The 22,386-nt window shown below is 51.7% G+C and overlaps 5 protein-coding genes across 5 annotated transcripts; 3 read left to right on the plus strand and 2 right to left on the minus strand.

Moving 5' to 3' along the window:
• Positions 1–934: 934 nt before the first annotated feature.
• MAM_05949 (uncharacterized protein) lies at positions 935–3,303 on the minus strand (the record flags this gene model as incomplete). The annotated part of the gene is made up of 3 exons (XM_040824747.1): positions 935–1,025; positions 1,130–1,208; positions 1,281–3,303. 3 exons carry the CDS (start codon positions 3,301–3,303, stop codon positions 935–937), a joined length of 2,193 nt encoding a protein of 730 aa, XP_040677167.1.
• A 3,985-nt stretch (positions 3,304–7,288) lies between these two features.
• Positions 7,289–9,342, plus strand: MAM_05950 (uncharacterized protein; the record flags this gene model as incomplete). Its single annotated transcript, XM_040824748.1, has 4 exons — positions 7,289–7,300; positions 7,395–8,005; positions 8,068–8,775; positions 8,850–9,342. The coding sequence occupies 4 exons, from the start codon at positions 7,289–7,291 to the stop codon at positions 9,340–9,342; spliced, it is 1,824 nt and encodes a 607-aa protein (XP_040677168.1).
• Positions 9,343–10,189: 847 nt separating this feature from the next.
• MAM_05951 (Aldo/keto reductase) lies at positions 10,190–11,225 on the plus strand (the record flags this gene model as incomplete). The annotated part of the gene is made up of 2 exons (XM_040824749.1): positions 10,190–10,729; positions 10,797–11,225. 2 exons carry the CDS (start codon positions 10,190–10,192, stop codon positions 11,223–11,225), a joined length of 969 nt encoding a protein of 322 aa, XP_040677169.1.
• Positions 11,226–11,715: 490 nt separating this feature from the next.
• Positions 11,716–12,288, minus strand: MAM_05952 (Histidine triad motif protein; the record flags this gene model as incomplete). Its single annotated transcript, XM_040824750.1, has 1 exon — positions 11,716–12,288. The coding sequence occupies one exon, from the start codon at positions 12,286–12,288 to the stop codon at positions 11,716–11,718; it is 573 nt and encodes a 190-aa protein (XP_040677170.1).
• A 2,838-nt stretch (positions 12,289–15,126) lies between these two features.
• Positions 15,127–15,942, plus strand: MAM_05953 (uncharacterized protein; the record flags this gene model as incomplete). Its single annotated transcript, XM_040824751.1, has 3 exons — positions 15,127–15,209; positions 15,448–15,635; positions 15,716–15,942. 3 exons carry the CDS (start codon positions 15,127–15,129, stop codon positions 15,940–15,942), a joined length of 498 nt encoding a protein of 165 aa, XP_040677171.1.
• Between the last annotated feature and the right edge of the window lie 6,444 nt (positions 15,943–22,386).

Here is a 22,386-nt window from a genome sequence, read left to right on the forward strand (position 1 = left end):
AAAATTTAGGTGCCTCTGGCCGGGTTCAAACCAGCTCTCTGCGGCCGTCAGGGCTCTATAGCGCTTTAACTACTGCGCCACAGAGGCAATTATATATATAAAGAAATATAGGCTAAAAGCTTATTAAAATTTATATATAAAATATATATAATTCTTCCTCAAAAGCAATTTATATATAATAGTTATTTCCTTAGTTTTTATATATATTTACTGTTAATAATTAGTAATACAACTATTAATAATTTACTAGGGAAAACTCTTAGATAACTATAAATTATTATAAAAACCTAAATATCGCTTAGATATAGAATTATTATAGATATAGTTTACTATAATTTAGAAGATATACTAAAGTGCGCTATGCCTAGCATCTAGATAATACACGCGACAGTTCTATATAGTGCTCGATGAAGTAAGTAAGAGGGACTCGTTTAATATATACTCTTTTAGCTTAACAGTTAGCAAGGAGCCACTAAAGAGGTCTATTTAACTGCAGCTATACTACAGTAATACAAAAGCGTAGTGCATAAAATCGCAGCAGTCGTTCAATCTAGCTTAATTGCGCAAAAACACCCTAAAATATTCAGCTATAAAAGACTTTGTATACGTTAGAATTAATCTAGCTCTCTATATAGTGTTTCTACTACTAGTTTGCGCCGTAAAGCTCCTCCGAAGAGAGATTTGTCTGCTTTTATCTTACATCTACACTTACCTAGTTCTGTTGCAGCAAGAAATTACTGTTCTCTCCGGCATCTAGAGTAAAGATTTTTATAGAACTAAGCATATAAGATAGTATACTACAGGCGTGTGCAAGATTCTCCCTCATTCCTAGGTTAGCTTACCTCTTGTTTAGCGCTGTCCCCGAGGTTAATCCCTGCAGCTTCTCACCAGGAAATCTGTTCACGAACCAAGCTTCCAGAGCATTCAAACGATCTCAGCCGATGGTCAAAGTGCGAGAGCTTGGCATGACGATGAAGATCCACACCTGGAGAAGATGCTGTGAAGTTGCTGCCAGAGCAACCGCTCTGCCTGTATTCAACTTTAGTTAGCTGTACTCGAGATCTCCAGTGCCATTCAATGTCGTACATGGCAGTACAGCTTGGATGGGCCAAGAGGTGAGCGAACTTACACGTAAAAGGCGCAGGTACCAAGTGCCTTCTTCAAGTTAATAGAACGGGCTAGGTCACGCCACAAGTAGGGCATGTCGACTGAATGAATGAGTCAATACTGCCTATGCTATGACTGGTATACAGTCAAAAGTTGCTGGAAGGAAAACATACCGCATTGATTGCGCGGTGCTGGGATTTCAGCACACGGCTGTCTCTCTCGGGCTTGGGAGCAAATCTTGACATTGTCAATATGACTCGGCGGACTGGCGCAACTTCGGTCCTCGCACAAGTCGCCTTGTTTGAGACGTGCGCATAGGGGGGGCGTTTTTATACGGCCAATGACCCTTTCGATGGCCACTTTGATGCGTTCTTCATACAGCTGGAGCGGAAAGTGCCTTCTGAGACGATCCAACTCGTCCCTCAGCTGCTGGGGGCTCTCATAAGAGGCATGGAGGGGGATGAAGCCGAGAAGCTCAATGGGTTTTGTCGCTTCCTTTACGTATCTCTCCGTGTAGGCTTCGTCATACCGCTCACTGAGCTTCTTGACCGCATCAAGCATCTGACTTTCGAGGAGTTTCTGTGTCCGAACCTTGTTCCGTGCCGCCTCGGCGCAAAGCTGTCGGTCAATCTCGTCTTGTGTCGCGGCGTCGATGTGCTCGTTCCAGCCGTCTTTCACAACTGCCACGTTGGTACCATTAGTAGTGCTGTTGGAATGTGCCGAAGCGTGTGCAAGTCCGCGGGAAGCTTTCAAGTCGCCCATGAGCTGTGACGCCTGGAAAAGGACTCCCACCTGATATGCTGAATAGAGATTGGTGGCATTGTACATAAATTCCGGAGAGTCTATATACTGCCCAAGGTCGGTGATCTTGTTTTCCCATCCCACCATGCGGTGATCCAAGAAGTAATCCGTATCGTAGAGCCTTTGCTGCTCCTCCATCTGCTGGGACAGTTTGTAGATGCTTTCTACAGCTTGCAGCAAGAGGGCGACTTCCCAGAAGCCACAAAGAGTAAGACCGTCTTCCAAGAAGCACAAGTCCATCGCGACGGTGTCGAGATGACCTCGCACGGCATCATCCGCCGCCCGAACCGCGCAGCCGATGAAGGGCAGGATGGACGTTACCACGGCAGCTTTATCGAGGACGCTGGCATCGCTGGAGAAGGTTTCAGCAACTGCAGCGACGTACAAAGCCAGCCCGCCGACTACCAAGGCTTTTGAGCCCAATCTTTCTGCTAAAGCCGTGATCCTTTCGAACCGCGGGACCTCTCTGAATGCCTGCATCCTGCTACGGAGCTCGAGGTGTAGCCGTCCTTGAGGTTTTGCTAGACTCTCGTGTCCGTACCTTTCCAAAAGGCTATCGAAGCTTTCTCTGGAGCCCTGTTCGGCTACCGTTTCCAGATCGTCGCAAAGCTCTCTTTTAAGTATGGTGCATGGTCTTTTCTTACCGCGCTCGTGAGGATGCGGCTTCTTCCCCTGGCGAGGTGTTGAGGCATCTGCGTAAGACGACTCCGGCTTGACAATATCTCCGTCTTGGCCAAGTTCGGCAATTACCATGTTTTCGTGCGGAATTCGCTCAACTGGTATATTTGGATCTTGCACCACCCTACATCTCTCGAACCCGTACTCCAGGGCCTTTTCGAAAAACGTTTCGACATGGAATTCCCTCACTACTTCTCCTCTCTGCAGCGAGCGAACCGCCAATTGTGCCCAGGCGACGCAGCTCTCTCCGGGGCCAGGCATGTCGAGCTCTTGTAGCGCTTTCAAAACGTCAATCGTCGACACCTCGGCACTTCCTATTTTGATTCTCGCCTGCAAAGTGACCGCCTTGGCTGGCTCGACGTTGTACTTGTACTGGAAGCGGAAATCTGGGGACGTGGCCCCTGGCCTCGCGAGATTCGTCTCAATGTTCTCCTTGGGCCCTTGACGAACTTGTACCCCGTTGGATACGTCGAAAGAATCGACATACTGGCCCCCGGTGTGCTGTGGACTAACATCTATCGTCCAGTGGAAATAGTTTAAATCCTTGTCCAGGACAGCGTCGGCAAAGGTGCGATAATCAGGGCGGCGGAACAGCGAAACCGTGACGTCCTTCCACTCTACACGGTCGGGGTCAGGCGGGATCCCGGGAGGCGCGGCACGAGCGCACTGAAGCCAGAGCCCGAGACAAAACAGGAGTGTGAGCCACCGTCGTGACATGATGGGTTGTGGTAGAATGAATGGACGCGAGACGACAGCCCAAGTAACCGCGACTGTCTGACTCTAGGAGCGCGAGCTATCTTATATGCCGGGCTTTTTTTTGTATCTGCATGGGAACTTAGACCTGCTCTACGCTTATTACGTTCTTCCCTTGCATCTTGCAGCAATATTACAGCCACAAGATGACGTTGTCTACAAGGTGAATTACGTGTCATGTTGTGGAATTTTCAATCTAAACCTAGCTACATATGTCAGTGGCCTTGGTCCTATATCGTCTATAATTTATCAAAAGTCCTCTCTATATTTCTCCCAAGCAGAATAGCAGCCAAGACAGGCACGCCAATGAAAAGATGTTTGAGGACAAGTCCGGTTGCCAAGCATGACTCGTGTGCTGGTCTTGTTTGACGTCGTCGAATGGCACCGACGCCGGCAGAGTCAAATTCCGGGTTGGTTGCGAGAACAAACATTGCGAGAGTGGTTATATGTCCCGGTGTGCGGCAAGATGCAGTCCATGCAAGTCTTTTCGTCGTGGATGGTAAATATATCTAGCTATTTGGTGCTCTGGCCGTTCTGCTGCCCGTCAACGGCGGGTTTTTGATCCAATCTGGGTCTGCCAGCTCGGCCACGGCGGCAGCGCACAAGACATTGCTATAGACCAGGCCCCAATATCCCAGGTGGTGATCTTCTTGGCATATGGGCTATAATGGGTCGTCGCGAACGCCGAACACGTTGGGCGTGTGTCCATGTTCCCGATAGTCCGGGTCGACATGCGGCGCTTTGCACGCTAATTAATTTCGAGAGAAGCTGCGCTGACTTTTCAGGGCTCACTTGCAAGGGATGACTATACCCAGTACCAAAGTGCCAGTTGACGTAACGGAACTTGGCAACGCCAAGGCCGTCTCTCCTCCTCCGTGGTAAGTCGGGACCAGCAAGACGAAGGAATATACGCACATGTATGCCTCGAGCATGCGGTAGTTATATGTCTGCACATGCCAGGTTTAGGGCTGCGGGCACATGCCAGCGTCAAAGGCGATCGGGACTGGCGTTGTCTCGTTGCATGCCGTGTCCCTTAGGTTGGGTTGGGCGAAGGCTGTCGTGACGTTAAAATTGTAGTCATGTGGACCCCCAGCATCGGTTGATCTTTCTACCTCGAGTCCTTGACCGCCTGCCTAGCCAGTCTCAGCCTGGTATTTACTGCCCAGCTTCCTCTTCTCCGCTGCATCTCCTCATGTCACCATCTCCCGGACTCGAATAAAGACAAGGGACCTTTAGGTACTGTCCGTCATATGAATGCGCGCTCATTTGACACCGACTCCAGCGCAATGTCGACTCAGTTGCAGACCGACACGCGTCGTCACACCGCCAAAGCCAGAGAGAGCTTTAGGCGACGACTTTTACCGGGCAGCCCAGGGTAAAACGCCAATGCTCTACTGTACACACATCATTTTGCAATGTTTTCACGTGTCGGCCGCCTCTCTAGATCCCCACGACCCCTCGCCCGTCTCTCGTCTATCAACCGTAGGATGTGAAATGGCCGACTACAGGGCGGAAATTGCTCATATCAGAGAGCCGATTTCGCTCTCACCCGACGAGCCCGACACCACCACCACAAGGAGAGACAAGTCATACACCCGCCTTCCTACGCGGCAAGTCCTTGGTCGTATATCACGATACGAGCCATGTTTGCATGTGGCCGCTCTCCCGCTGTCTTTTGCCCCTTGTTCGCTGAACATCATCAAGACAGGGTATGCCGGAATATCTCTGTGTCAGCCACGACCTGGCTGAGTCTTGGACGAGCCACTCGGAGGCACAGGAACGAAAATTGATGACATTTTCTTCTTCTTTGCGTGCTGCGGAAATGGTCGTAACCTCTTTTCCGCCATCCTTCTATGACCTCGGTGGAGGAGTCGAATCAGGCAGCTCTGCTTTCCCAAAGCTTCATATCGCTGTTTTGGATCGCAAGCCCACCGCATTGGCTAGGCTGCTCATCTTCCTCTGCATCATGGTTCGCGTGAATGTTGACAATACTGAAACAGTCGATGCCGCAGATTATCTCCTGGTCACGGTCTACACCTGCAGCTGTCGGATTGGCCCCCACTTTGTTGAGGCCAGGCTACAGAGCAAGGACACGGTCCTGAAGCAGAGAGACAAGATTTCGAGAGATTCGATACTCTACTTCCGCCCATGGCAGCTGTGAAACGGCGCGGGCCGTCGCTTGTCCACCCACTAGCAGAGCACCGGTCCACTGGCAAGAACGAGAAACTATTGCATTTTTGTTGAATCAAACCGGATAATCAACATTGCCCGTCATCGACTGTGACTTTGCCAATAGAAGCTGGGAGCAAGGGGGTTGAACATCCCTCCCACTCGAGTTTCATTCTCTCGTGGTCATCAGTGACGCGGATGTCATGGGAAAAGCAGCGAACAGGAACGCCCAAGACAAAACTATCTGGCTAGACTCTTCAGCCTACCCGTGTGATGCAACCCACCGCAGGGCGCGCGGCCCGTTTCACTTATGCTTCCATTCGATGTGATTAGGGACGTGAACGACATGCAACCTTTTCAACTATTTGTAGAGCCTCATTGCGCAGCGTCGTCCAATCAACGACCCAAGTCCGGAAGTCCCCGGGCGACGTGTCAGCTTCACTTACTTTTGCTATACTCGACAGTGTGTCCCCTGACGCGAACAGTCTATTCAGGCCATTGTCTGCACTAGCATGCCTGATTTTCTTTTTCCTTTTTCTTTTCCTGCAGTTGATGTGTATCCTTGAATAGGCTTTGCTGTGCTGCTGGTGTTGGACGAATCTTCGCTCATCGAGGTCGTTGTCTCTCTTTATCCTTCACGCATGGTACGAAACACGGACCATCGAGTGCCGCCATTTCCTCTCTCTTCTGCACGGCAAGGCCGGTCTCTGCGTAATGAGCAGCCTACTATCAAGAGTCCCCCAAGCCTTCGGGTTTTCTGCGTTGCCAACAACTTCCACGACGTTCGTACAGACAGCCACAGCTGACCGGCGTGCATGTCAGCGCAGCGGGCAGCGTCATTCGGACCTCCATCAGAGGAGGCCGTCGCACAACATAATGTCACCTGCGACGGGGCCCAGCCTTGTCATGAGGTCTCTCAGAGACTGTGTCACCCGCAGTCGCAATACCATCAAACGGAACCTACTTCGACTTGGGCGTTCTCGTCGAGGCAAAACATGGCCAAGGGCAGCGAACCAGGTCCAACTAGAACTACACCATGAACAAACATCATTTGTGATACCACAACCCCGGCGGTCATGTCGGGAGGCTGCGAAAGGAAACGAAAAGCTTGTGAGGCTCCCAAAAGGGCTTTGGCGACAATCCGTCGACGTAGTGCTACCACAGCCAATTTGGCTTCTGCATTGGCGAACCCCAGACAGAATCTCTCTCTGCAGCAATATTGGGAGCTGAGGGCCAATGGCCACCGAGAGTGCCAACCCCAGCTGCAAAGAGACAACGCCGAGGAAATACTCTACCAGGTACTCCGTACAGGTCTTCTTTATATAGCGGACAATCAGCCACCCGAATATCGAAGCCAAGATGGCCCTCCGGCCAGTGAGGTCTTGCGCCTCTACACCGAGGTTACTACCGGTTGCTCCCGCGGGTGCTTTGCATGCGTGTAACCGTGATTGACAGCTGCGTTTAAATTTATTCCCGTCGGCCGGTCTCGGGTGGCTGCAAGCAGGCTTAGGACGGCAGACCTGAAGCCTCGTCAACGACTTGCATCGTGCTGCTGCTGCTGCTGCGGTCACCACTCAATCGAATGAGCGATGTGGGCGTGGGCGTGAAAACCATTCCGATTAGGTTGTGCTTGAGGCCTCGTGACATTTGTAACAATGAAGATATAAGAGATCCGCACCTACTCCGATGGATGCGAACTGTGCCAGCAACACACAGACACACTTCTTCTACAAAAGTTGGCAGGTGGGCGATCGATGTAGCACACTACCTAGTTGCAATGATGAAACTCGCGGTTTGTACCGAGTCCGCAAGCACAATCCATTATTTGAAGGATTGCGCCATCCCGAGGGTTTCAGAGCGCTCCAGCCAGCTGACTAGAGAGGCAGAATCTCAACTTCACGCTTCCCGAGGGAACAACAACGCATGGAGATCCTCGTCTGCTCTGCTTTCCAGCGACATGGAACAGCATTGCTGTTTTCATAATCGGCAACTATGTTGCTCACGCGGCAACTGTCAAAACGCCACCTGCGAGTACGCTCTACGCAACCATATGGATCATGTTGGGAGCGTTGCTCGTGCCGTCAACGGGCCTCGTCTTCGGCATGTCGGCCTTCTACCAAGCCAGGAAGGGCCGCAAACAGTCAGCTCTACGAAAGGCTACTCTGGCGCGCGCCCTCTGCATGTATGTGAGGGCTGACGACTGGTACAAACAGGCAGCCTCTAGCAGCCGGCTTCTGAAGCTCCACGCGGCAGTGGACAACTCGGCCTTTAACGGCAAGCGGGTGATCAATCCATCGTGGCGTATATTCCACAGCATCTCCAGACAGGGCCGCTCCGTGCTCTGGTCACTTCCGGCGCTCTGTGGCTTATATTTTGGTCTTTCGTTCGACCTAACAGCCCGCCATGTGTTTTGCATGATGAAGGCAGCCGACGATAGCCGCGGACAGCAGTCTGAGGGAATGCATCCAGTCTCTGAAGATGTATCCTTGTCAGACAGGTATGTTTAGCCAAGTTCTACATGCGAATTCTCTTCTTTTAGCTCACGGTTTCACACCCAAGCACTATTGCTGGACGGAACAGTATTCAGTATCCGATTGAGACGGCGGTGATTTACACCACTCGAGTCTCCAATCTAGTGAATCCCGACTCTCAAATATACGGCCTCGAGAAGCATGACGCAGTGCCGGGATATGTCCTGGCCTATGTGCCTATTGACTCAATTGTAGACCCTCTTCCAGAACCCTGCCATGGATTGAAGACGCTGGAGATGTTGACCAAAAAGCGAAACACAACGAAGAGCCTGGTTGCATTGCTCCAGCTCTGCTTCTCTGTTTTTGTTCTTGTCCGCGCCAGGGGAGACCAGGTCGCACTGTATGGCATGGCAGCTTTCTCCCTCTCTGTCGCCCCGTACGCCGTCATGGCTGTCGTCGACCTCCTTGCAAATCTCTTCGTCCCACACTACGACTGTCTATTCCTTGTTGAGAACGACGTGTTGAGGGAAATAACATCACAATACGGCCATCGATATGACGACACAGTCGGCAAAGTTCGTCAAATAGAGACGGGAGAGCCTGTAACCCTTCATCTGCCGGGCCAGCAAGACGGAGGTCGTAAGTGGGTTTCTGGGGTTCCTGGATTCCTGCAAGACGCGCGATTGCGGCTGATTTCTCCCGATGAAGCTATATCTGACGGCGTCCTACCTGACGTATGCATCACTGTCCATGCAGCTCAAAAGACTGAGCGGCATAGTAGCCGGTTTGATAAGTCGTATCAAATGGTAATGTACGGTCCACAGATGGTTATAGCTTCTTGCTGTGGTGGCGCCGTGCTAACGTCAGTAGTACCTCTCTCGTCGGCGTTTTGCCCTTTGGAATCATCGCAATCATCACCAAGATGAAACTTGATGGCCGCAACACAACAGTGACGCAGTTGGTGGTGCAACTCATATGGACAAGCTACCAACAAGTGTTGGGTATCTTGATCGCATCTGTTCTATTCCTGGCGCAAGGCAAAGCGGCGGTCTCTGCATCAATGCTCCAACAGCTATGGACCAAGAGCAATCGGCTGCTTACTCCAGAATTGTTTCGTCGGCTCGGCTTTCACGGCCGGGTGTACGGAAGCCTGCACCACTGGGCGGTTCGTTTGTCGTATAGAACCTGGATTTACGCCAACATTCTGCCGCTGAGGCTACTGGCGTTGTTGCGATACCCCTTCGCGGTCGGAGATGCTTTCTTAACCAGCCTCTTCTTCGTATGCTTTGTCCCGGCAATCTGGGGACTGGTCATTGTTGGAATGATGTTGAAGGAGTATGGCAACTGCATCCGCGTGTACTAGTAAATGCGGCACGTGGGCTCACGGTTCGCAAAACCGGCGAAGTTGCTGTGACGCCAAGGACATGGTACACGACAGCACGATGATTTCTGTTGCGGAGTCGCCGCGGATCACAGGTCTCTGTCGGTGCTTGTTGCTTACACGGGTATCGTTGGCGTCCTTCGCGTCAGGTTTGTCGCAGTCGAGGCTGACAGAAACGGCGTGGTCATGATGTAAACCGTATCTTGTGAGTTGCTTATTTGTGCGTCTCCCTGCGTCCAGACCGGCAAGCCCAGGAGCTGCTCATGCATGACTCTCGGCGGCATCGCTGAAACGAACCGGATACAAACAAGAGCAAACCACATCCGTTGTCAAGGCACCGCAACCCTCCGCCACCAGACAATGCCGGAATAAGCGTCCCCGTCAACGAAGACAACGATCTATGCGCCATGAACATGTTGGGACGCGACCCTGTAGTCAACTACCCTTGTTCGTCCCCGCCAGGACGGAAAAACGGACAGACGAAAAGGTGTGGAGAAGCCCTCGCTCGCAGCGGGCAAAAAGTCCGTCGCCATTTACCGAACCACCTTACTCTTTGGGTGTTGTGTGTAACGAATACGAGGCGAGCGGGCGCGTCACCAAACGACCAAGTTGTTGCAACAGGGAGCACCCGGGAAACCGAGTGGCATGTTCCCGGAGAGGGGAACAATATAAACCGACGCTCCCTCGTCCTCCTCGTCCTCCTCGTCCTCCCTCCTGCGCTTCTTTCTTTCCATCAACGTCCAAACAACAGAGTACTCCGGAGTCCGTACCGACATGGCCAACCAAACCTCGTGAGCAACCCTAACCCTAATCACTGCCCTGCTCCAACATGTCGCTCGCAACCAGGCACACTCGACGACAAGCTGACGTCGACAACACCGGCAGGCGCACATACACGCTGAACACGGGGGCCAAAATCCCGGCCGTCGGCCTGGGGACATGGCAGTCCCCGCCCGACCAAGTGCAGACGGCGGTGGAAGCGGCCCTCCGCCACGGCTACCGGCACATCGACACAGCAGCAGCGTACAAGAACGAGAAGCAAGTCGGCGCAGGCATCAAGGCGTCGGGCGTGGCGCGCTCCGACCTGTGGCTCACCACCAAGCTGGACAATCCGGACCAGACGCGGGCCGCCGCGGCGCTGGACGAGAGCCTGGCCAACCTGGGCACCGACTACGTCGACCTGTACCTGATGCACTGGCCCGCGGCGACGGTCCCCGGCGACGGCACGAAGCTCGTGCCTGGCTGGAGCTTCGTCGACACGTGGCGCGAGATGCAGAAGCTGGTGACGACGGGCAAGGCGCGCAACATTGGCGTGTCCAACTTTGGCATCGCGAACCTGGAGACGCTCCTGGCCGACGAGAGCTGCAAGGTAAGCCCGAGCCACGGCCCGCTGCGCCGCCTCGCTCCCTCGACTCGCTCGACTCGCTCGACTCCAGAATCCCATGTCCCTCCTCGCAGCTGACGCAGGCGGCCAGATCGTCCCGGCGGTCAACCAAATCGAACTGCACCCCTGCAACCCGTCCCCCAAGCTCGTGGCCTACAACACATCCAAGGGCATCCACACGACGGGCTACTCGTGCCTGGGCTCGACCAATTCGCCGCTGTACACGAACCCGACGCTCCTGGCCGTGGCGCAGGCCAAGCGCCGCACGCCGCAGCAGGTGCTCCTCGCGTGGGGTCTCCAGAAGGGCTGGAGCGTCATCCCCAAGAGCGTGACGCCGTCGCGCATCGAGGCCAACTTTGCCCTGGACGGGTGGTCTCTGACGGACGACGAGGTCAAGAGCCTGGACGGCATCCAGGAGCGCTTCAAGGTGTGCGGCGACGCCTGGCTGCCGGCCAAGGTGTTTTTCGGGGACGACGAGTAGTCGGATGCGAGGGCTGCTGGAACCGCGACGGTCTGGGCTCACGTGTGTTGGGGGGACTCGGACTGGACTCGTAGCGATGACCTAGCCCTGAAGAGGATGAATAAACGGCAGTCTAGACGCTCTCTGTCTCTCTATGTAACCCAGGCACAACACAACTGTCGCGCCGCCCGTCCCTAGTCAATGTGAGCCCACGAATTCGTCCAGCCATCGGCCCATACGTAAAGCAAACCACCTCGACGTGCCCGTCCCGCTCTCACGGCCAAACCCAGACCCATGTGTCCCAGTCCCGTGTGCGAGGCTCAAACTCGAGACCCATCCCCCCCATCCAACATCCAACATGCCACACGACAACCCGCCGTGTGCTTGCGCAGGGAGGGGAGGGGAAAGGGGACGCCCAGAATCCAAACGCGTCCGTCTAGTCCAACGCCGCCAGCCAAAATGCAGGGCATATCAGGCGCCAAGCACAAAGCCCACAGACACAGGATCCAAATTACAACTTGGGCCCGGCCTCGTCCTCGGCTTCGTCGTCGTCGTCGTCGTCGGCCAAGACGCGCGCCACCTCGGCGCGTATGCCGGCCGCGAGAGCAGCGGCGTCGTCGTCGTCGCCGAGCTCCTCGCGCCGGCCCCTCCCGAACATGGTGAAGCTCTCGCTGAGGCGGCCGCTGGCGCGAATCTCGGGCCGCGGGATGAGGTGGTAGTGCACATGGGGCACGACCTGGGCGGCGGCGGCGCCGTTGTTCTGCACCACGTTCCAGTCGTGGACGCCGGTCGCGCGGGCGAGCGCCGCCGAGAGGAGGCGCACGTGGGCGCCCAGGGCGAGGGCCTCGCGGCGCGACGTGTCGGTGATTCTGGGCCGGTGGGCGCGCGGGCACAGCAGCAGGTGGCCGCGCGAGAGGGGCATGATGTCGAGGAAGGCGACGGCGAGGGGGGTCGAGAGCACGACGAAGGACGGCGGCGTCGTGAGCGCCGGGTCCACGGACGGCGGGGGGCGGAGGGGGTCGTAGGGCCGGTGGGCGTCGGCGATGGTGCAGAACGGGCAGCTCTGCGGCGGCGGGCGCGGCATGGTTGCCCAGCGAGGCGGTCGTGGATCGTGGTGCGCGCGGTGATGCGAGCTGCGAGATGCGAGCTGCGCGCTGCGGTGTGCGGTCGCGAGAAGCCTGCGCCGGCGACGTGCAGAGCAGAGCGTGGTTGGTTGGGCCGCGGCCGACCGGCGTTGGGTCGGCTCCGTTCCATCGTGGACCCGCGGGTTGGGTGGCGCGGGAGCCGGCACCGGCACTCGGTGCTGTCGTCGACGACAAATCGCAGGTCCGCCGTCCCGAGTGCAGAATGCAATGGTGGCCTGCGTGTCGGCGCAGGTGGTCCATGTCCTTGACGGGCGCAAGCGGTTTGCTCCTGACGACGACGGCGATGGACGGGCGCACGTATGGATTGGGAATTTGCACGTTCGAGTCCGCAAAGGCAAAAAGACGTCAAAGAAGAGACGCCCTGCCCTGTCTAGCCGTCATGATGCGACTCTGGCCGCCGCGCCTCTGCCGACCGCATCGGCGACGAGCTCGGAAGCAGTGCTTCATACTCCGTGGTCGCATCCTCAATTGCCTGCCGCATTGTAGTTTGTACGGAGCCCGGGGGTGGTGGTCACTGCGTGCATCACGGGCGAGGCGTCTATCTAGGCTACAGGTTATTCAGTGCCCGAGTTGCTGCACCCCGGCTTGACTAGAAAAGTCAAGGAAACAGAAAACACAAAGCCTGGATGGATAGCGGTGGCGTCCCGTTCTCGGATGGTGGTCCGGCAGCAGGGTGGCTGGACAGGCCGACCAGACGGACTCGCTGCTTCATGATGCTGCTCTGCTCCATCTTCCTAAGCCGGGCCTCGAGAGGTTTGCGCCTCCTCGCGGCGACGTGAGGGTAGGTTAGCTATTTCAGCTCGAATGCAGCTTCTCAGCCTCCAAGCAGCCTCGACAAGCGTTTGCCGTTGGGCGCGCAGAGATTCGACAGAACCATGAATCCATGGCTCACGACAGTCTGTGGAAAAAATAAAAGACGTTTGAAAAAAAAGATGACGAGGCGGGCAAGACCAGCCCAGCCTGCCGCACGAGGCAAACCTGGCCGTACGAGTTGGAGCCGAGCCGTAGCCGTAGCCGTAGCCGTAGCCGTAGCGCAGCGCAGCGCAAGGTCGAAAGCCAGACAGGCCGGAAAGACGGAGAGACAAAGAAACGGAGCTGGGAGCCTGGAGAGCGACAAGTGGATTTGCTGGACCAACCCAGGCCCGGCCCTTACAGACACACCCTGTTGCGCAGACTTGGGATGTGGCTTCGATTCCACGATTCCCACGCCCCCCGCGCTGCGAAGCACACGAGCCAGGCCGGACAGGCAGGACGGCCAGGCAGACAAGACAGCCCGGTCCCTGGTCGGAGAGGGGAAGGGAGGGAGGGAGGGAGGGAGCGTCGCTGCCCCAGTCTCCAGTCTCCAGAGGAACTCGCCCTCTCAACCTCAACAGGGGAGCAAGAGCCGAGCAGCCAAGGCGGCAGAAGCAGAAGCAGAGGGCACAGGAGAGAGAGGCCTGGCGCCATGTTTATCGTGGTGGCCAAAGCCAAAGCCTCCGTGTGCCCAGAATATGCCCTTATTAAACGCCCCAAGCTCCGCAATTGGTGACGACGTGACGAGGCGTGACGAGGCGAGACGAGACGAGACGAGCGCCCCAAGCATCCGGAAGACGAGGCCAGACCACTGGCACTGGGGGTTGGACTCATCAAGGCCACCACCCAGCAGACAAAGTCGAGAGGCGCTGCATCCAGGTAGCCGACAAGTCCTCCGCGTCGTCCTCCACCCCGCCCGCCAGCCAGCCATCCTCCTCTTCCTCCTTCTCACAGAGTGGACTGGTTCTGGTTCCCAACCCATTGCTTGCCTTGCCTCCCTCGCTCGCTCGCCTCCTCCCGGTTCGCTCCTCTCTCGCGCGCTCTCTGTGGAATCATCGCACACTACCCCGACAAACGGTCCGTCTCTGGCGTGGTTGATTGTGTCTTGTTTTTTTTTTCCCTCCCTCATGTTCCAATTCTCCGTACGCAACTTGCCTTCCTTCCGCCACCCGTCGCCCGGTCATGGAGCCCAGCAAAGTGCCGCAACATCTCACTCAACGTCATTCCTCAACCTCTTCAAGCTACCACCCTTGGCGTAGCTCTCCAGCAGATCAGCTCGGCTCCCTGAGTCTTGCCCCTCCAAGGCTGACGTAAAAAAGCACGCGCGAGCTGCTTTTGGTCTAGAGCCAAAGTGACTGAGGAGTACGCCGTACTCCGTATGGCAATCACGTCGAAGCCAAGTTGTGTACGGAGTATACCTGGGTACTTTTCCTGCCCATACTTGTGTTGCCGGCTGACCAAGTACCTGTTGGGACTCCAGTCCGGCCCAGTTTGATCCCAGAGGAGGGCCCCGAGTTGGACGACCAAGAGTTCCTCCTCCTGTCCACAGCAACGGGCGTGTCGTTAATAAAACGGCGGTATCCAAGATCCAAGCACCAGGAGCTCCTGATCGCACCCCCCTACCTTTGCCTTTGCTCTGCCTTTGTGTGCTGCTGCTCAGTGCTCACTTGCTGAGTCGGCTCCATGCTGCTCATGCTGCTCCTCGTCCCCTCCCTCCTCTGCCATTCTGGTCCTCGCTCTCCTCGTCCCTCGCTGCCGTAGCCCTAGTACTCCGTACCAGCGCAAGCCAGACGTACAAGTAGCCTTCTCCCTCCCGGCTTTTCCTGGCCTTCCTCCTCTATTTTTTCCCCTTCTCTCTGTCCTCTCGTGTGTCGTGTTGTGGTTGTCATCCATTTCGCACGGCAGGCACCCACTTACACCCCCCCCCTTCTCCCCCAAATCGCCTCACCCACGTTGCTGGTCCTTCACACTTTTTCAATCCCAAAATGTCTTCCCGAAAGAGAAAGCAGGACGAGGAGGAGGAGGAGCTCGTCTCCCTCCCCGAGGATGATGACGGTGAGGAAGAGGAGTAAGTCTGTTTTCCAAACCCGACCTCGTAAACACAGCTTCAGCCACCCACCTAGCCCTGACCGCGCCATTGTCAATCGATTTGGCCCTGGGACTGAATTCCGTCTCAATTGAAAAATCAATTGACATGAATCGGACCCCCGCCCCCCAGGCAAGAACAATTCTGCGCCCATTCCGCTCAGCCCATCTGCCACTTATACGCGTACTCGAGCGACGTGGACTAACCAGCCCGGTAATAGGTACGTCTCTACCGCAGACGAGGATGAAGACGACGATGCTGAGGAGGAGGAAGAGGCTGAGGGGGATGACGAGGAAGCAGAAGGAGAGGATGACGATGAGGCGGAGGCTGAAGCCGAAGCCGAAGCCGAGGCCGATGATGGAGGCGAGGGCGAGGAGGACGCAAAGGCCGAAGAGAATGGCGTACATGGTAAGTCGCATATTCAGCAACTGAGAGCACTCGCCGCGACATGAGCCCGCCTCTAACGACGTACCTCCTCTGCAATGAAGACGATCAACCACCCGTGAAGAGGCGCAAGACGGCAGAGGTCCCTGGCGACGAGGTCACTAATGGCGAGACTGCCAACGGTGACGACTCCGAAAAGAAGGGCGCCGACGGCGACGCTACCGACGGCAAAGACGAGGCGCCTACCAAGGAAGCTGCCAAGGCGGCTGAACCTCCTGCAGCTCATGCAGAGGCAGAGCCCGAGGCTGTGGCAGCGGGCGGCGATGAATAGTGCCACCACTCCTTCATCGTCAAAACTTGTCTCTACTTGTCTCTCTCAAACTCTCTTTTCCTCCTGCCTGGCTTCTCGCAATCGCTGGATAATCCCGCGCCACCCTCTTGTCACTCCGGGGGCTTTGATGAGATTACGGCACTTTACCCGTGCTTATGTGACGACAGAAACAGGGGCGCTGAAGGTCTGCAACGGCGGGGGTCGTGACTCCAGCGCGCTTGCGATATAAATCATCTTGAGAAAGGATGTTTGATGTATTTGTAGACTGGCTATTGTAATAGAGTCGCTAGGGTTGACGGACGGATGACAATCGCGCATCGCCCCCTTATTCCTATTTCTGACGGCGTATTGGATGGACTATTCCATCGACGAATCGGAGAATTCGTGCAGTGTGACCGAAGCTGTATTTCACTTGGTGCCTGCAGAGGGCGTGCACGCGCTTCACAGTTCACGGCACGAGCCATCGCCCTGGCTCACGATCAGTCAAGAATGGAGTACAAGAAAATCTCCTGGATATATCTGGTGCTCCTCCGGTTGACACATTCGATGCTGTGCATGGCGGTCGTGTCTGGGATTAGTCTCAGCCGGTCAGGTCAAGCAGCAAAGGCGGGCTTCAAACGCACTCCCCCCCCCCCCCCGGCTGTTACTGCTCGCGCTGTAGAACAAGGCGGTGTTTGTACAACCCTTTCTGCTGACGCCCGGATTGCCACACCGGCTGGCGCAAGTCGTTTGCCGTGATGGCCCGTCCAAATATGCCGCTCAAGGGACACATCTTGTCGAGAAGCCAGCGCGAACGCTAGCTCATCAACTGCCAGGCTTTGGACGGAGAATTGACGCTATGGCAGCCAAGGGCCATGCCAACTTTTTATCAGTACCCTCTCATCTTCCGACTCTCAATTAATCTTTCGCTGCGGTTTGTGTCGAGCGCTAACCATTTCCTTCTCTGGCGCGGCTGAAACCATGAACGGGGATGAACCATCAACGGCCAGTGAGGTTGACTGATGTAAGTTGCTCGGAACGATGTACGTATAGTGGTATTTGAAAAATTATTAAGCCAAAATATGTGCTGGATCATCGTGCCTTACACCATTTTACCTCGGTGTGTTGGTATATCTTTGATGATTGGCTGATATATCGTGTCAGACTGCATCCGGTAGTTCCACCGGTTATATTTAGCAATGACAAACCCAGCGTGTCACCATTATATTGCGTAGAGACCAGCCCGGACAATCTGTAATAAAATTGTCTTGATCGAATTACTTCTATTAGTGTTCAGAAGATATTGCCAGGAGAAGGGCGCGTCCAACTGGACCTGATGACTATGGCATGTAGATGATTGCAACCGAGTGTTCGATGTGATCCCGAACAGTCAGCGTCTTTAAAACTCGAATCGAATTGGTTATGAATTCCAACTGATAAAAATGGAGGCTGGACTCTGGGTACGGCGGTCCCCTGTTTCTCTTATGATCTATCGTCGCCCGGGCTTCGAGATGCCGGCTGGGGAAATCGCCTGGTGGACAAGTCGAGAGCCCTCAAAGCACGAGCGACGAGCTAACCTATACCACAGATGATCCGCAGCGGCCCAGCAGTGACGATGTCGAACTGGTGCTGGCGCAAAAGACATGAATGAATGCACCCCGTTCGAAAGAGCAAGCCGTCCCCAGGGACATCCACCATTTCCAACCAGGCTGTAGAATCATGAACAGAAGTCGCTTTTCATCATGGAAGCAAGCAAGCATTTGCCGTTGCGACCTGGGCTAGTCTCCATGCAGCCCAATTCGGGCCATCACCCGCTGCAATAGGGTTCCAGGCTGGATAGATCTGCTCAGCGGCCCGAAGCAAGGGATGCATCAACAAACGACGGCGCCGTCTTTGCCGAGAGCAAGATAAGCGGGAAACTCATCATCATGTTTTGTTTCTCCGTCACCTTACATAGCCGAGTGTAAGTGAGACTATGCCTTGCATGAAACTTGTGTAAACAGGAAGGCACAACATGGAGTCTGGTACACTGTGGTGACTCGGTGAGATCTTGTCAAGAGCCGTAACTACTAACTTAGGCAGGGCTTGGCTCCACCGTAAGAGTTGCACGGAGCACTATTCATCATCCGACTGGACGAGATACTGTGCCTTAAAGTACTCCGTACGGAGTAGCGCCACGCCATGATTGGGAATAGTTATTTATGTGCCTAGGCCGGCGGCGGAAGAGGACACCAGAGTCGCACGGAATGCTGCAGCATTCACGCACCGAGGTCTTACGGCGCCGGAAGAACTGGCGCCTTGCGATGATTTCTCGAATCTCCGGTAGTCAAGGCAGCCTCAGGGGTCAATTACACCCCTGAGATTCAGCCCACTCCTTGCATTGTTGGTCGTCGATCCATGCTACTAGTGTCTTGTGTGACGGATTTTTCGTCTTCATGGGTTCGAAAAGCTCTTTAGATGTCAGGGCATCGTCATGAGCCGTATACTGTGCGTATTCAACACGTACTACTAGAGTGCCTCGCGACTTTTAGCGTCCCTTGCATGAATGGATGGGCCTCAAGTTAATCTGAAGCTCACTTGAGGGGCCTGTCCCCACCCGTGCTGCGGAATACGTAGGGAGTAGTCACCAGTAACCATCCGCGGCACAATCTCGTCGACTGTGGTGCTGTGGTACTCCGTACTCGGTGCTAGTACGGAATTGTAGCAGCAACTTCAACGAAGAGCCTGCCGCTCGGTTAACATCTTCGCAGACGTGGCTGACGAGGTGGCGTCGACTGATGGCCACTGAGCATTTGGAAGGGTCTGAAACAGTTGAAAAGAAACACCGTCTGGCCAGGCACGGGCGGTTCTTGTCGTTGTAACAGTCTGAGAAGCACCGTCGCGGCGATCTGCCCCGGGCCGGGGCTGCCCCTACCCTTTTTTTCTATCAGCCAGGGATGTGACGGGCATCAAGCTTGGCGAAGCGTTGACGTAGGGGCTATTGCTATTGGGGCTACTAAAATTGCTATTGGGGCTACCGCCCCACCTAGATTTCAGACCCACACCCTTCAATGCCACACCCCTCTATACATTTTCACATACAACGCCCTGGCAATGCAGCAATTATCACGAAAATCGCAGCGCACAACCAAAAAAACATTACACGCTGCAGCTGCTGCTGCTGCCGCATAAGGCATCCTTCTTGCAACAACATAATATCGCTAAAAGCTGCTATTTTTAACTTCTTTTTTATTAACAATATTATTACAATAAATACTAACTATATTAAGATTTTTAATAATAATTATAATAATTATAATAATAATAATAATAGCAATAACCTCTTTGTATTGCAATTTAATAAGCCTGCTAATAATTATAATAATTATAACAACTTAATTAACTAACTAATTCCTAGAATGCCTCTACTATAGACTTATAGCAGCTTTAATAAGCTTTAGAGCGATTTATAGGCTTAGGCAAAGGCAAATAGTATAGCATTTATTAAAAAGTCTATAACTAAGTATATAGATATAGGCAAATATTGCTAGCCTTAATTTAGCTATATTCTCTGCAACTATAATACTAAGAGGCATATAAAGTCTTAGGGAATTTAATAATAGTTAATAAAAAAAGCTAACTGTAAATTTAAGCTTAAGCTAGTAACTACTAAGAAAAGGGGAAACTAGCAGTAGACCTACTAAGTAGTTAATAGCAATTATAATTACAATTAAACCCTTAAGGTATTAGCAAATTCTATATATTATTAATTTATAATAAAGAAGAAAGAGCAAATTGCAAGCCTTATAAAATACTAAGCTCTTCTAGTATAAGAAATTAGTAAGATTATATGTAAAGAAGCTTGTAAGGAGGGGAAAGAGCTTTATTTCTAGCATAAAAACCTCTATAATTAAATTGTAAAGATCTACAAGAAAGACCTTAAAGGTTTTAATTTAATATAATAAGCTGTAAAGCAGCTCTAAGACTGCAAATTGCTATATAGCGTGAAATATAATAATAAGAGTTATTTTAAAGCTGCTATATAGACCTATAATAACTATATTAATAATTAAAAGACTTTCCTAGAATTTATTGCAATAGATAATATATTTAAGACTAACTACTATAGCCTCTATTTATTTAAAGCAATTATAATTATAAATTAAAATTTAATTGCAAATATTGCCTTTAGGCTACTAAGCTTATAAGAAGAGGATAGCTACTAGTAGCTTCTATTTAAGCTTAATAAAATTCAACTTTAATACTATATTATAGAACCTAAAGTTATTATAACTAACTTAGAGCTTGCAATAAAAAATACTTTAAAGGCTATTTTTCTATAGACTTAGCAGCAGCTTTATGTTTAGTATATTTATATAAATATTAAGGCTAAAGTTTATTTAATTTAGAAGCCTTCTGCTAATAATAATAATTCTAATAAGCTAAAGGCCTTTAATAAATACTTTAATAAAATAATTAAAGCTGTAAAGGCTTTTATTTATATATCCTAAGTAGATAAGTTTAATTTAATTTAGACTAGAATAAAAGAGATATATAAATTACAGCAAAACAATATTATTAAATATATTAAAAAGACCTACTATAGTTAAAAGCAGCAGTAGGCTTGCTGCTATATATAATATCTTTAGAATTTTAGTTATATAACTAATAGCTCTTATAAAGCAGCATATTACAATACAAAGTTCTATATATATATAGGCATAGAAGATCTCTATATGCTATTTAAATTGCTTAATTAATTGCTTAAGAAAAAAGATTGTAAATATTATTAATAAGCAGCTAAGTAGAAGTTAAAGCAGTATAGCCTATATAAGTATAGCAAATAGCTTAGTGTGCTGCCTATATAAATATTCTATAAAGCTGTTAATCTCTTAGCTTATTAGCATAAGCTTGCTAATGCTAACTATTGCAATAAATAAAAGCTTTAACCTTACTTAGGCTCTTTTTTATAATAATATATACTGCTTTATATATATAATATTATTATTAAGCTACAAGCAAAAGAGCTGCTAATAAAGAGCAATATTTCTTCTTATTAGTAGCTTATAAAGCTGCTAGTAAGGCAGTGTTATTATTCCCTGCAATTTATTATAGAAAATATTGCTAATATAGACTTATAGAATTCTAATGCTTAATTTCTTTAAATCTAACATCCTTATAAGGTTGATTAAGCTTAGCAGCGCCTGCCTATATTAAATAACAAGGAAAAACACTAAAATATAAATTAAAATAATAGTTAATAGCTTACTTAATTGCCTTAACTAAGCTCTTAAAGAAGCAGCTACTGCCGCTAAGTTAATCTAAGCATCTGTTAATCTGCAATACAAGCAGACCTTGCAGAGCAAGCTGCAAGTTAATAATGCCGCTAAAGACTTAACATTCTGTCTATACAGCAATTAAATAACTATATAAATAACAGCTAAGGTGGATTAATTAAGAGATAGGCAATTAAGCTAGATATTAAGGAAATTATCCCTTAAATACAGCTAGAAGAGCAGCAGCAGCTTTAATAAATAACCCCTTAGGAGCTAAGGCAGCAGCTATAACTGCCCTAGAATAATTAATAAGCTAGAAAGTAAATACATTAAACAAAAACACTAGAAATCACGTTTTTAAGCGAATTAGAGCCTGCCTATACTAGCGCTATTAAAAAATTTACTAATATTAATTAACTACTTTTATATTTAATTAAGGGCGGCTGCAACTATATAGGTATATGTAAAAATGTATATAGAGGTGTAGGAAGCTCGCTACTAGACCGAATTTAGATAGTGGTGGGGCGATAGTAGCCCCAATAGCAATTTTGGTAGCCCCAATAGCAATAGCCGACGTAGGTAGTACGGAGTATAGGGGGCCAAATTTTCAAAAAAAAAAAAAAAACAAAAAAACCGGCGAACAGTACTCCGGACTCCATTAGTGCTGTGCATTTTTTGTTCCGTTTGCTCTCCTCGCGTTGATGGCGTCAGTCAGGGAACTGCTTGTAATAGCAGGTGCCGCCTAGAAGCATGCTAGCAGCAATCTTTCGGCACTACTATTAGTGCCGAAGCCAGCTACATTGGCCTTGTCGAGCTTTTTTGGCTTGCCCAGGAAAGCAAGGTGTCGGTGCTTCGAAGGAAGAGGGCCTTGGCAGGATGATATACCAGGCAGGGCTGGGGCTAGCTGAGCCCTGGGAGTGTCAGACGGTGAGGCCGAAGGGATTGCATCCCCGTTGAAAGACGCCGACTTTGGCCCTGTACGACGGAGGATGTGCTCAAGGGACTTGCAACTTCATCATGGGCTGCGCTTTGGAAAAGGTTTGCCGTGGTGCCGCCGTGCCACCGTTGAAACGACTGGCGCCATTGTGTGAAATTAGACGCTGTCACAGGTCCATGGAAGGCGTCGCAGCTCGCAGACGTTTTTGTTTCTTGAAAGCGGCAGGGGGCGTGCTCAGCGCAGTAGCCTCGTCGACATGGCCTGAGTTTGGGC

The sequence above is a fragment of the Metarhizium album genome, assembly GCF_000804445.1.
Source record: "Metarhizium album ARSEF 1941 chromosome Unknown scaffold_17, whole genome shotgun sequence".
Classification (NCBI taxonomy): domain Eukaryota; kingdom Fungi; phylum Ascomycota; class Sordariomycetes; order Hypocreales; family Clavicipitaceae; genus Metarhizium; species Metarhizium album.